Source organism: Pseudochaenichthys georgianus, chromosome 3, assembly GCF_902827115.2.
Source record: "Pseudochaenichthys georgianus chromosome 3, fPseGeo1.2, whole genome shotgun sequence".
Classification (NCBI taxonomy): domain Eukaryota; kingdom Metazoa; phylum Chordata; class Actinopteri; order Perciformes; family Channichthyidae; genus Pseudochaenichthys; species Pseudochaenichthys georgianus.
The window spans coordinates 32,405,210-32,421,862 of NC_047505.1; the positions used below are offsets into that span (position 1 = coordinate 32,405,210).

At 40.3% G+C, this 16,653-nt stretch overlaps 1 protein-coding gene across 1 annotated transcript; it reads right to left on the reverse strand.

The window, feature by feature from the left end:
- Nucleotides 1-320: 320 nt before the first annotated feature.
- On the reverse strand, nucleotides 321-5,073 carry LOC117466646 (protein bangles and beads-like). Its single transcript, XM_034110021.2, has 2 exons — nucleotides 4,873-5,073; nucleotides 321-2,848 (listed from the first exon to the last, which is right to left on the reverse strand). Exon 2 carries the CDS (start codon nucleotides 2,838-2,840, stop codon nucleotides 888-890), a length of 1,953 nt encoding a protein of 650 aa, XP_033965912.1. The 5' UTR covers nucleotides 2,841-2,848; nucleotides 4,873-5,073; the 3' UTR covers nucleotides 321-887.
- Nucleotides 5,074-16,653: the final 11,580 nt, after the last annotated feature.

The following is a 16,653-nucleotide window of genomic DNA, read 5'->3' on the forward strand; positions in this document are numbered from 1 at the left end:
CTTCCTAGATATGAATAACCAGTCAAACTCCGAACCAATAGAGCTAATATCAGCTTGGTGGCAGTAGATGTCAACAAGTGGTTTGTAATTAACAGTGTAGATTTTCTGTACATAATGTTACGACACAAACACAAATTATGCATTTAATTTTTTTTTTTTTTATGGTTGGAAATGTGTGAGGGTCTACTGGTTTATCAGTAAGAATGTGTTATCTGTAGCTTAGAATAAAATGCAATAAATCCTACTTGTAACCCAGTGCCTTAGACAAATATAACACACTTGATGAGGAGGGGAAGCATGAAAAGAAAAGAAGATCAGTGTAGGCTATAACAATCTCTTTTTATTCTCTATTCTGAACAATCAATTTAAAGTGAACAGTCCTCACAGGTACCATTATTATAAAAGGCCAAAACAGTTATGTCATGTCTCTGCATATAGTAATAGAAAGGATATATGACATTCTAAATCAGATCAGATAATATGCTAATAACGAATGCTGTTCCAATAAACCACTTTGCAATATTAATCGAGCTCACACACAAACACAATTTATTCATTCCATTCATTAGTATCATATTTACTGTCCAGTATTTTTGCTCTGCTGTCCAGTTTCACACTGTCTTCACTCATCTCTATTCCAAACTCAAGTCTCCTGTCTACCCTCCAATTTCTCTTCCGCTCTCTCTCTATCTCTGTCTCTTTCTGTTCTCAAGTTGTTGCATTCATTTTGGTTACTCAAAAGAAAACATCCTTTTTGCCTGAGTTACCACTATTGAAATTGCGGTGGTTACAGCAATCCAGAAAGCCTAGCTGTGTTTTTGATACCTTAATGGCTTTCTCAGGAGGATTAAACTGAATTCACATTGATTTAAAAGATGGCCTCTTTTTCAGACTGCCTGGGTGACCTCAGTGCAGAGACCCTCTGCCATGCCGGACACTGCGTCGAGAACTTCCTGGACATCCCCACTCATCTTCACCTCCTTTTTCAGTTCAAAGTCACTCTGCTCCTTGATCTGTGTCTCCTCTGGCTTTTCATTACCATTAACACATTCCTCTGTCGGTGTCGCCGCATAATTTGTGCACTCTCCATTCACAGTTGGAAGGGCATCTACTTCTGCCACAACATCTGTAACAGAAGGGCTCTCTATATCTCCATTTTCCATCTTGCTTTCTACCTCAGGCTCTGGGCAAGGCAACTCTTCCACCGAGGCTTCAGCTACCTCTTCGGACTCAATAGTAAGTTGGTTAGCAGAGACGGACTCTGAGATGACAATCTCAGGAACAGGTTCTGCTGCTGCGGGCTCAGCTGCAACATATTCCTCTTCTGGTGCAGTCTCCAAGACTGTAGGTGCTTCTGCTTCTACAGTCCCAAGTTCAGTAGTCTCAGATGTGGCAACCATTGGTTCTGACTCAACTTCTTCAACTTTTTCCTCTGCTGCAGATTTCACAGCTTCGACCACCTGCTCTGGTAATTGTTCCAGCTCTGGTGCTGGCTCTGGTTTGATATCCGGCTCAGGTTCTGGGGCTTGCTCTAGCACTGCAGCAGCCTCGGCCACTGGCTCAGGCTCAGGGACAGCTGCAGGTACCACTGCTTCCTTCACAGCAGCTTCTGGCTCAGTAACAGTCTCTGGGGTGGGCGCTTCCTCTGTGATGACAGGAACAACCTCTGGCTCTGGCACAGATACTACAGCTGCAGCAGGTTCTTCTACAGGTGCTGGAGCTGGGAGCTCCACTGGAGCTTGCTCCTCTACTACTGGGGCTGACTCCTCTGCTGCTGCAGCTGGTTCTGCTGCTGCAGCTGGTTCTGCTGCTGCAGCTGGTTCTACTGCAGCTGGTTCTACTGCTGCTGGTTTTTCAACAACTGCAGCTGGTTCCTCTACTACTGCAGCTGGTTCTTCAACTACTGCAGCTGGTACTTCTACTACTGCAGCTGGTTCTTCAACTACTGCAGCTGGTACTTCTACTACTGCAGCTGGTTCTTCAACTACTGCAGCTGGTTCTTCAACTACTGCAGCTGGTACTTCTACTACTGCAGCTGGTTGTTCTACTACTGCAGCTGGTTGTTCTACTACTGCAGCTGGTTGTTCTACTACTGCAGCTGGTTCCTCTACTACTGCAGCTGGTTCTTCAACAACTGCAGCTGGTTCTACTGCAGCTGGTTGTTCTACTACTGCAGCTGGTTGTTCTACTACTGCAGCTGGTTGTTCTACTACTGCAGCTGGTTCTTCAACAACTGCAGCTGGTTCTACTGCTGCTGGTTCTTCTACTACTGCAGCTGGCTCCTCTACTACTGCAGCTGGTTCTTCAACTACTGCAGCTGGTTCTTCAACTACTGCAGCTGGTTCTTCAACTACTGCAGCTGGTTCTTCTACTACTGCAGCTGGTTCCTCTACTACTGCAGCTGGTTCTTCAACAACTGCAGCTGGTTCTTCTACTACTGCAGCTGGTTCTTCAACAGCTGCAGCCGGTTCTACTACAGCTGGTTCATTTACTACTACCGCTGGTTCCTCTACTACTACAGCAGGTTCTTGTACTACTGCAGCTGGTTCTTCGACTGCCACAGCTGGTTCCTCTACTACTAGAACGGGTTCCTTTACTGTAGCTGGGTCCTCTGGAGGAGCTGATTTGGGCTCTTCTGGAGCTTCTAAAGCTTCAGTCACTGCGGCCACAGCTGACACCACAGCTTCCTTCACCACAATGGTTGCCTCAGCTGTCACATCAGCTATTGCTGGGGCTACAGCCTCGACTGCTGCAGTAACTGTTGCTGCAATCTCATCCTTTGCCTTATTGGGATCGCTCACATCATATCCCTTCCTCTTCTTGCTTAGTTTGCCTCCCATGGTGTCTCCTAGGAACAAGCAGATGAAGGTATATTTTAATATGAGAGATAAAATAAGGTTTAAAAATGCCCAAGCTGGCTTGGTTTGAAACCTGGATCTTCCAGTTGTCATGGTCAGATGCTAAACATTGAACATCTAATATAACACCAAAGCACAAAAAGGATAATAAGTTAGTTAGGTTGTTAAAATGTATACACCAAATGCAAACATTAGTTGGATTGTTTTTGTGTCAAAAATTCTAAAATGCAGTGTGAGTCCAAATGAAAAAGCTATGCACTGTTCTGTCAGAAAGGGGAATGGAAAGAAGTCTATTGTCTAGAGGTTAACTAGAAGTTTAATTAGAAAACCGTTCTCTGCCAAACTGTTTGGCTAGAAAACTGTGTAAATGCATGGGAACCTTACTGAGATCAGACAACTCCACAGACTCTCTACCCTTTCAGGAATGGTGGGTAAGGCCCAGTGCCAAATCAGCCCACAACTCTGAGTTAGGCATCTATGATGTAAATGTACAACTTGTTCTCTCTCAAGATGATAAGCTGAAAAGTAAAACATCTAAAAAAGAAGTAGATGTCATGGGAATAAAGCAACCATGTAGTCCTTTGTGTTAATGTGAAACCCTGTTGTGGCTATAGAGGAAGAGTTTGTGATTGCAACATAATGCAACTTCCTTCCAGTGACAGAAAAGAGAACTAGAAGTTCAACTTTATCTTGTATCAGCTGACCCTGAACAAATGAATAGGTTTAAATATGAGAAGGCTGTTAAAGATCTCATGATTCTCAATAATAGAGACTAGCCCACACATTTATTTAAAATGTAAAAAATCTGATAATTGTAATCTCTATTTGCCAAATCCTATTCCAAGTTGGACATGTTATCTCACACAGGTTGCTTTTCATATTATATGTTAAAGATGACTGTAGGAGAGAATGTGCGTAAAATCTGGGAACTGTCCATAGTGCTGCAATGGAGCAATCAAGACAGGATGCGCCATACACTACGGGATAGGCTCCATTACACCCATTTACAGTAAAATGAACAGGCCAGTGGTGATCAAAATACGTTATTTTGTGCTTTTACAGCAACGTCTGACTTATTTGGCGTTAGGATATATACCATTAACTTATCATTATTATTTTTCATGTGGTCGATGTGTATTATGCCAATTTATTCGCCAGAAATCATCGTAGGCCTCCCAATCAGACAAAGCCACAATGTACAGTTTGAGAAAAAACGTGATATTTCGACATCAAAATCAAGTTAAATTAAGCCAATTACCTGGTTAGTACGAACATCAAATCTACACTACACACACAGCAATATATCGGCGTTCATTTTGGAAAGATAAAGAAGACAGCTAGTAGGCTACGGCAGCATGTGCTGGCCGGTAACAAAGGATGGGGATTCCTCACCAGCAGATACTCTCTGACAAAAGTCATTTGATTAGATTGGCAGCAAACACTTCTAATCTGTCCTATACAATATAATATAAAACCATACAACGCTAGGGGGGGGGGGGGAGGAATACACTAAACACTGCACTGGCTACGGACACTTGAGGGATAAAAGCTGTATTGGGGTCTCCATCCCCCATTTCAACCCGCCCACCGCTGCTTCTCTCAGCTGCTCTGCCCATTTTGTTCACGAGCAAATGTGGTACTCACACGGACGTGCAAAAGAAAACCAATTTGACCACAATGAAGCGATAATAACTTACAGGCATCGCAACTTCATAACTTTGTTTTGCGCTTTCCTCTATCCCAGCAGGTTTTTTAAAATCCTGGCCTAGAAGAAGACGCACTAAATCAAATTCGACCGCTGCGGACGAAAAAAATCGTCCGCAGCCTTCAAATGTAGACATTTGCATAAAAGGAGAAAAGCAAAGAGAGGCAACAATGGGTAAACTGCAGCCCATCTTTCTTTCTTTTTCTCTACACCTATTTGATTTCTTTTTACGCATAGAACATAGCCTACCAACCCCATACGTGATGCAATTGAAAATGAAAAATTAATCAATGCTCGGATGAAACCAACCTGTATTTCTAGAGAGTGATCACTTGGTCTTCTTTTCCAGGCTCCGGGTGGATGTGACAATGGAGGTAAACCTTAGGAGTGACAGCTGCAGATTCCTCCCCTGCTCTCCGAGGTGCAGCTTGGGACTGTGTTGTAACTGAGGAGTGCCCCCTCACCGTTTTCTAGACATCTGTCGCTATCACAATCCAGCCAACCCCTCTCCTGCTCCGGCTGCAATCTATACCCTCCCCATCTTTAACCCCTCCTCTCCCGCACACACACACTTTCGTGCATATTTCTCTGTTGTGTACATGCATATGCGCACTGAGGGTGATTATGAGCGGACTGGCACTAATTTCAAGTATTAAAATGACAATTTATCCTCTGTTCTTGCTTTAACAAATACTACAACTAAAATAATGCATGTTAGCCCCCTCCCCACAGGAGTATTACCCTACCATATTATCAATTATTCATAAGAGACATTATGTCAGCAAAACCACTTGTGCGTGCACAAACACAGTGATCTTCACACGAAATCACATTGAGTCCTTGATTTTCGTTTTAAAATGATGTTTCTGGCATTCTCATCCACTTGCATCATGAATGGTAATCATTCAAAGAAGAATAACACAATTAAAGGCTTTTTCGGTAAATTATAAGGCAAACTCTTTTTTTTTAAAGCACTTCATTGAATCTACATGATGCAAATGTGTTTTATGCATGAGCTGGGGTAATCTGCTGATACATGGAAATTGATGTTTGGATCAATATGGGCTTCTAAATAACTCGTATAAATCATGTGGCATTATAAATATATACAAGAACGTTTTTATTGTATGTGCATACATGCCTGGCTTCAAATGAATGGAATGTTCTTGTTAGGAGGACCAAAAGTATTCAAATGCATTGCCCTGATCTGCTATTTGCCTTCCATGTGTTAATGGGACAAGGTTGGTCCGGGGTGAAACTTAATGAAATTCAACAACAGACCCTTCCAGGTTAACATGTTGTCTAATATAACAATTTGACCCGAGCAGCATGCCACTGACACACTGTTGAGGTATCTAAAACCAAGTATAAAGATAGCCATGTATTCATCAAATAAAGTTGTGGTAGAACTATCAAGATAATTTTATTTTCTCCAACAATACAAATTATAATCTAGTATAAAGTATCTCAATAATTCCATCAACAGTTCCATTGTTACCATTTGCATAGCCTTATGTGAAAAAGAAAGGCGAGATTGGGTCTTTCCCTGATAGTTCACACAAACACGTTTTCTTAACAGCACCTCTCAGTGAAACTAGAAGAAATACATCACCAATTACACAACAATGGGGCTGAAGATCTGATTACATCACTCAAAACTCACCAAACTGGTATTTAATCAAAAGAAGGGCTAAAGCAGCCAAACAGGTTTGTCCTGGTTTGGGCATATGGGGAGATTTTCAAAAATATTTAAAATCAATTAAATAAATAGTGGCTACTTGACATACTCTCTAGCTTATGTATAACCTAAAGTAATTAAAGGAGTGGATGTGTCTCAGGACATGTAAACAAAGGAATGGGCAATATATGTTGCATTATATATATATATATATATATATATATATATATATATATATATATATAAATATATATATATATATATATATATATTTATGTTTTAACAACATATTCCCTGTGGGAACCAAGTGCTTTTGGCAGTTTTACAAGCATTTTTTCTTTTCTTTTCCCTTCTTCCCGACTGGTGTTTTTCCTCAGGGACCTTTCAATAAATACAATTTATCACTCGTGTTTTAGAGAGTTCACGCCAAACAGACAGTTGTATTGAGTTGACAGCACCCCCTTCTGTTGACAAGAGCACATAGCACAACACAGCATCTTCTGATGAACCTTTTTGTGCATTAATACATTATGATACAAGCTGAACATGTTTTAAATGTGCAAGTAGACAATATACATTTGTATATGTAAAGATAGAGCATCGGTGGAAAAGCCAATAAAACAGTGTGACACTCTCTGTCAATTACAATTGACATATTGCTGATTCAATCAAGGCATGTCACAACAAAACAAAAAATTAGTTTGAGAACATATTTTTTGACACAATAAAAAACCAATATAAATGACTGTCATGAATACTAGTTGATCACGTTATATTGGTTATGAACGTTATAAAATGCTCTGCTTTCTATGTTTTGCACCACAACGTTTGCTTGTTTCCCTTGCTGGCAGCAGAGATAAACAGAGACAAAGGAGTCAGCAAAGGCTCGGTTTCACATTGAGCAAAACTTCTGGAATGCATTCCCATGAGTATAACCACCACTCCAGCCAACCACGCTGCTCCATAGACAGAGGTCTCACAGACATGGGTAAGTCTTAGAAACCCCCCAGAGTTTCATAAAATGTCCAGGGCTTATCTGTCTGCAAGTCCTGAAGCATTTGGCCTGGGCTGACCCAAAGACTGAGGAGGTTGAGTAAAAAGAAAAAGGTGTTTGTTGCTCCGACATGCTAAGTACTCAGTGAAGGAATGGAACAAAAACGTACACACTGGACAGGTTCATAATATTGATTGTGATTGAAACATTTTAAAGCTTGATATTTCACTTAAAAGTATACAGCCAATTCACCAGAGTCATTCAATAAAATATACATTCTTTTCAACTTTCCAAACTTGTGAGAAGTGTGGCTTGAAATAGCAGATTTGGAGAATAGCCATACTGCCATAGTGTGTAGCACGCACATACAAACATGATAGTGAAAGTTGTTGAGCATCCGGACCCTTTTTTATGGGAAAGTGACTTGATAGTTGTGCTGCGTGACTCAGTTTGTCTGGGATTCATTCCACAACAGTTTGGACAAGAGCATGGTTATACGCAAAATCACCATTTACATGTCATTTTGATGTGATGAAGATTCAGTCTTCAAAGTTAAATAAAAGCTGTGGATTGTGTACATCTTTATCAGATTTTTATATAATTTGACCAATCGGAATTCAAGGTTAAATACAAATTGATATGAAGAAAAACTAATGTGAAGGTTTCTTTATGAATATGATGACATTTCAAATAATATGATGATTCCCACATATTTAGTTAAAAAGAAAACAGGAATAGCACCCTCTACTGGATATTTTCTATTTTACAACAATAGTACTAAACAATCTTAATACAAATTAATATCAACAAATACTATTTCTGAGATGTTCAAGGTTGATGAAAATTGGATTTGAATTATGACCACATTTATTTAGGTTTCCAAATTGTTCATTCAATTTATATCTATTATGAAAGGTCTACAAGTGAAGGTCAATGATCCCCATGAGTTACTGGAGTGATGGCAGGCAGTGTTTGTCTGATAATATTTTTAAAAGTTGTTAGAAATATTATAAATCAAATATGCCTGCAAATATGCATAACTTAACCTGATTAATGCATTATATTGCCAAAGATACATCGACCCATCGTAAAAAAATAACTACAATATTGAACATGAATCCTTGTGCAATCATGTGAGATAGTTAACCTCCTAAATCACTGTGTGGCACCTATTTATTTATTTACTGCTTTATTTTATTATTTGAATAGTTAAGTATTATAGGTACCATCACAAGGTCCCATATGTTTAAACATTGCACTTAAGGCTGTCCTATACATTATTGTAGGCCGAGTTTTATACATATGTACACTGCAAAAAAAGGAATTTTAAGAAAGTAAACAAAACTTGTTTCTGGGAAACAATTCTTAAGTCAAATTATCTTGTTAAGAATATTTTGCTGAACAAAAGTATTCATACTTTGAGAAAATACATCTTACTTTTTCTATTAACCAGTTACAGCATTGGTTTGCATACATTCCCGTCATGGAACAGATTTATCAAAAAACTTCTCAATTTAAGAATCTGATGAAATGACACCAATATTACATTTCATATATATTATTCATTGTCGAGAGCTGCCTATTCACTTTTCACATTGCCATTGAGACAACTGTGTTGTGGCACACACACACACACACACACACACAACACACACACACACACACACACACACACACACACACACACACACCACACACACACACACACACACACACACACACACACACACACACCACACACACACACACAACACACACACACACACACATACTAGAAACTATTGCACGGCGTTCATTGATCAAAATTGAAAAACAGTTTAAAATGACCACGCAATGTTGTTAATGTGTTCATGTTTGAATAAAAGAAAAGTCTAAATATAAGAATGTTTCTGCTGTCTCAATTTAAGACAAATGCAATATAGAGGCGTGTGGCGCAGTGGCAGTTCAAACCCCACTGCAGTCAGCATGTCGTTGTGTCCCTGGGCAAGACACTTCACCCCAAATTGCTCTGTAGGGATCGCCCACAGTATTGAGTATGTAAGTTGCTTTGGATAAAATCGTCTAACAAGTAACAAGTAACATGTAATGTAAAGTAATATATTATGCCAATTCAAGAATTTAATTCTTATTGTAAGCTTTATTTGCTGATTTGTAAACTTAATTTAAGATTTACATTATAAGATTAAGACAAAGTCACTAATATATTGTGCAATTAAAGCCAATAATTCTTATTGTAAGCTTTCTTTGCTAATTATAAATCTAATTTAAGAAATACATTCTTAGTCAACTCAACCAAAACACTAATTTAAAGTTATTCTTTCTTAATAATTCAGGAATCATTGCTTGTAATAAGCTAAATGGTATATACACACACACAGGGGAAGATGTCTGTTGCTGTAAGAGTATTATCTAATGCAGAGACACACACACACACACACACACACACACACACACACACACACACACACACACACAACACACACACACACACACACACACCACACACACACACACACACACCACACACACACACACACCACACACACACACACACACACACACATGCCAGAACAGTTTTCAGCCAAAAGATTCTCTGTAAACATGTCGAACAAATCTGAAACAGAGTCCCAAACTGGACAAACACACACATTCACACGAGTGAATTTGAGCTACAGTTACCATGTTTCTACAGCCTCTCCATTTCTCCAATATTGCCTTCTCCTTTACTATCAAATTTGAAAAATAACTTGATGTTAGGACATGCTTAAATCACTCATATATTTTGTATAAAATGAAAATATTCCCAATACCTTTTGGGAAGATAGTGCTCCTAACTCTCCACAAGAATGATAATAAATGTATTTCCCAATGTGTCAAAAATATTCTGGTTTATTTGTTAAGGATTGACTGTCCATCCTTTCTACTGTGAATCACATTTTACTCCATTTTACTAGTTTGATTGCTGAGATCTTGAATCATAAGCAAAGCCAAAAGAAAGGAAATGGTGCAAGAGGCATTCAGTAAGCAGTCAGACAATCATACAGGTTGTAAACAAACCCACAGCAGTTAAGTCAAACTTATCTGGAAGATAAAATAAACTAGCATCCATAAAAACATTACCCAAACTGTCCCATGGTGTTGTGTTAACTTCTGTTCCAGTGTTCACTGTTTCCCATATAATCAGAGTTTCCCACACAGCTAATGTTGTAGGTAGGCCTCGCGGAGATAACTGGTTGGGGTCAGATTAAGATAAGGGGAAACATTAATCGATGAGGAAACAGACTTTGACACACAGACACACTCTAAACCCCCACCACAGTTTAGAGGCCTAGCTTCCTAATTTCAACTTTGGCTTGCCATACTTGCTGTTTTCCTTTCCTGTGTAATGAGTGATTTTTACTAGTTTTTACATGCAGGCTGACAGTGATCGTGATGTCACCCATTAGTAGGGTTGGGTATCGTTTGAATTTCCACGATTCGATTCCGATTCCGATTCTACTTTTCGATTCCGGTTCTTAACGGTTCTCGATTCCGATCTTTGAGGGGCAGGGTAAAAAATGATACATGCTTCTTCCACCAAAAAAATTACATTTATTTGAGAAAACTTTTACACAGGTTAGTTTAAAGTAATATTCACATTAATCAGTCTGTTTTATATTCACTGCTATGTAACGTTAACCTGAGAACCACTGAAGCTGCAACAGTCCAACTTTTAAAAACAGTTCTTGTTGAGAAAAACAAGCATATTTGCCTCTCAGGCATACCGGGAAGAAATGTTTGAACATTTTGAAGTAAAATGCTTCAATCTGGTGCACACGCAGAATTACTAGAGACTAGATCTAGGGGGTACAACTCTAAACACCCATATGAAAAAGATCAGTTTACATTTTAATAATTAAATAACAAATAGCCTACATGTAATGCATTTTATTTTTGTTGTTCATTTATATCTTATTTTACTATTTTATTTATGCATATCTTTTTATCTCTCCAGTTTAAAACGATATGTCTGGTTTACTGTCCTATAGTATACATTGGAATGATTTCAAACCTGTTTTATCCCAATAATTATAAAGGAGAGCCTTGGAAATATGTGTTTACATAAATTGTTGATCAAAACGTTTGAGACCCCACTGAGATAACTTAGACTAAAGTGAACTATCTAAACACTCAGAGTCCTTTACCTCACTGAGCTGTAGTTATCAGCCTCTCAGTCAGACTGGAGAGGACTCTCCCTCCACATAATTGAAGAAACATCTTCTTCTTCCGTAAGAGCAGCTAGCACCAGATGCTAATAGAGAACCGCAGTGACGCGTCCTAAAACCCGGAAGTAAGTTAGCATTTTTAGCACTTCCGGTTCCTTCGTCAAAAAAGCAATGTATTTTCTCCATAGGGTTTTGGAAAATAGCTCGAAATAAGGTCTGTGGTTGACACAAATTTAAGAGATAAATCACGTTTTGTTCTACGACAGTAGATACATCAGCAGTGACCCCACTGGTGATTTGTGAAGAGTTTACGTGTCTGAAAAACGATGGTTGTTACCGAGTGGCTGAATAGGACTACAGAAATGGTCGAGTCCGTTGTACGTCATTACGCCTACACACGTAAACACTCCCGCTAAGTTTGTTTTCCCCTGTGTTCTGCTTGAAAGCAAGTACCTGCCTATCTTTAGTAGCCTATCTGTAGTCTCTTTAGTATCTGTATATCTATATCTTACCATTAGAATCTCTATTTTTGAAATGGTCATTTTTAACACCGTAGTTTTATAAATTATAGAACAATTAAGTACCAGTGTTTTCCAATTTTACTCGGCAGTTCGTTTCGTTGGCTAACGTTAGCAAACGTTAGCTAAAGCTAGCGCTACTAGTTAGCTACGCAATGGTTTGTTGCTTTGCTCCGGGTTGCAGCCACAGGTCTTCGCATGAAACGTGCTCGTTCTATCGTTTCCCGACCAATGTTTTCCAAAGGAGAGTCTGGATTCGTGCCATGAGGTAAGCTGACGTTACATTGTTGTCCATGTCACGGTGAAATGTAAATGATGGGTAGTGTATCGCCGTTTTAGAGATGGCACTGCTGAAAAGACCGCAAAATAAGTAAAGATAATGAATACATCCTATTAAAACCTGTGTGGCTTATATGATAAGTCTAATTAGTACAAGCAGCATAACGTTTCACCATGTAACTAAATATTGTAGTCAGGGAAATCAGTTTGACATATTGAACTAATAACAAATCACCTCTGGCTGGCAGAGAACTCTGCTCCATAGCTTCTCTTGGACGTAACATCACATGTACGTTTTACATTTATATTCAATTTAATATTCCATCCCTCACATACTTTTGTATATATAATAACTCATATTTTGTTTTTCTTGTTATGCTGCTGCAACACAAACATTTCCCCAATTGGGATCAATACAGTAATATATTAATTAATTAAGAAATATAACTATTATAATTAGTGTAGCAGCTGACACCTGTTTTCAATATGGATTAATCTACCTTTATTTCTTTAGTTCAATTTTGATCTATACAAATGTCAAAATAGTGAAAATGTTCACGAGACAAAGTGCAAGGTTATATCTTTAGATGTTTTGTTTTAGCCTATGTACTGTATGTCTTAATGCTCTTATTTGTGACGATGTGACTTCCATGAAACTAATATTTCATATCTTCCCAACAGACGAGCTGACAGGAAGCCTAACCCCCTAAACGCACCAGGAGCGTCTGCGCCACGTTACGGCTGCGCCGCGGCGGTCGTAAGGATCGCGGCCACTCTAGTCAATGGGTGCTATTCCACCACACGCGCCGCGTTACGGCTCAGACGCGTCCCAGAAGCGGCTCGGCGCAGCGGCTCGGCGCAGCGCTTCTCTAAAATTAGGATGAATCCTATTTTTGCCGCGGCGCAGCCGTAAGGTCGGGCAGGCAGCCCCCCCCTCGCAGGAAGTGGAAAGGTGAGCATCCGGGCCAGGCCCATCCCGCGTATATACTAATTTAGCAGACCCCCCTCCTTCATCACAACACCTCCACTACGATGCGCACAATGGACGACGAGGAGTTCATAATGGAAGTGGAGAAACACACCATTGTATACGATGTAACCAATGCTTTTTACAAGGACAACATCAGAAAGGACAAGGCCTGGTTTTTAGTCGCTGCAGTTTGTGGAGTGGAAGGTAACAACTACATATTAATGTTTTAAAGTTAATTAAGAACTGGGAGGCTGCACACACGACCCTCCGCTTCCGCAACGTTTTGAAACGCGCCTGGTGTGTTAGGTCGCAGGAGGAGGTCGCAGCGTGGCGCAGCCGCAACGTAACGCGGCGCAGACGCTCCTGGTGCGTTTAGGGGGTAACACTCTAACAACCACAACATTGCAAAGGCGAGTAAATGTAAATTAAAAACGATTCACAATTTCTTAATTTCTTCTTCTTTCTTGCAGTGAGGCAAAGCTGACCTTGCACTTGGTGCCAGTAAGGATGCTCCTCACGCAGGCTGAATGTTTCTCCCTCCTTACTGACACAGAAGCCCTTGATTTGCAATGCTTCACTAATTGTCATTTCCCTGGCTCCCTAGAGACACTTTACCTCCAGCACAGCGGGAGACCCTTCCAGACCATCTGGAGATGCCCCCAACACTCCTGATTGGGAGAGCCACAAACCTGACTCATGGACCTGCATCTGGGATGCAGTGGTGAATGCCCTGACGCCCTCACATTCATTCATAGTCCCCCACTGTACAGACAAAACACCATCCAGGGCCTGTTGTTGCCCTAGCACCCTGGCACTAAGGGAAGCAGTCACACGTCACACCTCAGGACAGCTCCAAAGCTGCTGGCAGTCAACCTTCCTTTCCTGAACAAATGCCAGTTTGGGTTGGTTCGCTAACCAGTGGCAGCCACCTGAATTGCCCTCTGTTGCTCCTCAGACAATGCCATGCTTGCCACAATTGCCTCAGGTCCCTGATGCCCAACAGGTTTGAGAATTTCAGGAACAGTAAGTGTCTCCAAGCTGTAGTGTTCCTCTTCTGGCTCGGGGGAGAGAAGCCAAGACATTCCTGAGAACCTGCCCCCGAGTCTGTCCCTCAGCCAGTCACGATCTTCGGAGGTGGGCTCTCTTCAGCGGGTTGAGTGAGTTATTGGTTGGAGGAAATAGCTCCTCCACTGAATGCGTACGTTTAGCTGCCTTTGGCTTCTTCCACTGACGGGGTGTCACGTCAGTGCAGCTGAAAGTGTGGATGGCAAAGATGGCTAATGCAGCCGCATGACTGCATTTCCATTCTCCACATGGGCATTCACATTCTGTGGAGAGAATTCTCTCTTCTCCTGTAGATACCTGTGGTGGTGGGAATGTTTTATTATTTAAAATATATTTACATTTGTAATGCCTTCCCAATTATAGCCTACTGTATGTTTATTTCTGTGTTTTCTGGTGTGTAAAATGTGTAATCTTGGGGCCTCTTCTCTTTAACGTCTACATGCTACCACTGGCTCAGATAATGAAGAACAACAAAATAAGTTACCATAGCTATGCAGATGACACACACATTTACCTAACCATTTCACCAGGAGACTATGCTCCAATTCAAACACTGAGTAAGTGCATTGAACAAATCAATGACTGGATGTGTCAGAACTTTCTCCAATTAAACAAAGATAAAACTGAGGTAATGGTTTGGAGCCAAGGTGGAACAAAAGTTAGCGCTGAGCTTCAGCCTGCAATGTTCAAACCAACAGATAAAGCCAGAAATCTAGGTGTAGTCATGGACTCTGACCTGAGTTTCAACAGTCACATTAAAACAGTTACTAAATCAGCCTACTATCACCTGAAGAACATATCTAGGATTAAAAGACTAATGTCACAGCAGGATTTGGAAAAACTTGTCCCGTTATCTTCAGTAGTCTCGACTACTGCAATGGTGTCTTCACAGGTCTCACTAAAACATCTATTAGGAAGCTGCAGCTGATTCAGAACGCCGCTGCTCGAGTCCTCACTGACACTAAGAAAGTGGATCACATCACTCCTGTTCTGAAGTCTTTACACTGGCTTCCTGTGTGTCAAAGAATAGCTTTCTAAATACTGCTGCTGGTTTATAAAGCACTGAATGGTTTAGGCCCAAAATACATTTCTGACCTACTGCTAAATGATGAACCATCCCGATCTCTCAGGTCTTCAGGGACTGGTCAGCTTTCTCTCCCCAGAGTCAGAACTAAACATGGAGAAGCAGCGTTCAGTTATTATGCTCCAAACATCTGGAACAAACTCCCAGAAACCTGCAGGTCCGCTGCAACTCTGACTACTTTTAAATCCAGCAAGAAGACTTTTCTTTTTGTCGCTGCTTTTAATTGAACTATTCACATCTTAAACTGCACTGTAACTTTTATCCATGTATTTTTTCTTTTAATGTTTATTTTATTAGCTTTGCTTTTTAATGACTGATTTTAAATGCCATTTCTTAATGTCTTTCATTTTTTGTAAAGCACTTTGAATTGCCATGTGTTGAAAAGTGCTATATAAATAAACTTGCCTTGCCTAATAAAGATTTCATGTGACACATAAAATGGATTTGTTGATGGGAATTAATGTGAATAAATTAACTCTAGGTTAACGGTACTCTTGCTATCACTACTCACCGACACTCTATAAACCGTGTCCCTCATGCTAGCCCTGACAACACCGGTAAGCACACCTTCATCTAGGCTGCACTGTTGTACGTGTCCTGACTTGTAGTGGTTCTCTCCTCTATCTCCATTCTTCTTGTCATCTTTGTAAAACGATATCAGACTGGTAATTGACACAGCCATGACTTCTAGTTAAATTCAGTGTGGCTAAAATGAAAAGCTTTGTTAAAATATGCAAGCACGCGGAAGTCAAAGTCAGCTTTATTGTAAACAAATTCTACATGTGTTATAAATCCAGAAATATCGTTTCCCACAGTGTGACATGTAGCCTATACATAAAACAAAAAGGGCCTAGATAAACGGGGTATACAGTTTAAAATGTTAATATATTTAAAGTGTTCAAAGTGCAGTTTCAGTGCAAGTCAGTTGAAACGATCTTAAGTTGGCGTGACGTTGAAGTCGTGCGACCCTGCTGCTGTACTGGCTTGTAGTTCGTTTATAGCATAACGTTAGCATTTCGCTTTTGGCGACTAGATTTATGATTCAAAAATTATAAAAGTAGGAGAGACATGTGGAGATTATCCGGCTGAACAAAACGTGATCCTTCTCTTAAATGTGTGTCAACCACAGACCTTATTTCGAGCTATTTTCCAAAATCCTATGGAGAAATTGCATTGCGTTTTTGACGAAGGAACCGGAAGAAGTTTACATCCGGGTTTTAGGACGCGTCACTGCGGTTCTCTATAACAACAGCGCCGGTTCCAGTGCACCCTCCCTTTCTCCCTCGCTCACGCGCAC

Excerpts from the sequence above, each read along its gene's own strand:
- LOC117466646 (XM_034110021.2), bottom strand. The coding sequence starts at position 2,840 with ATGGGAGGCAAACTAAGCAAGAAGAGGAAGGGATATGATGTGAGCGAT.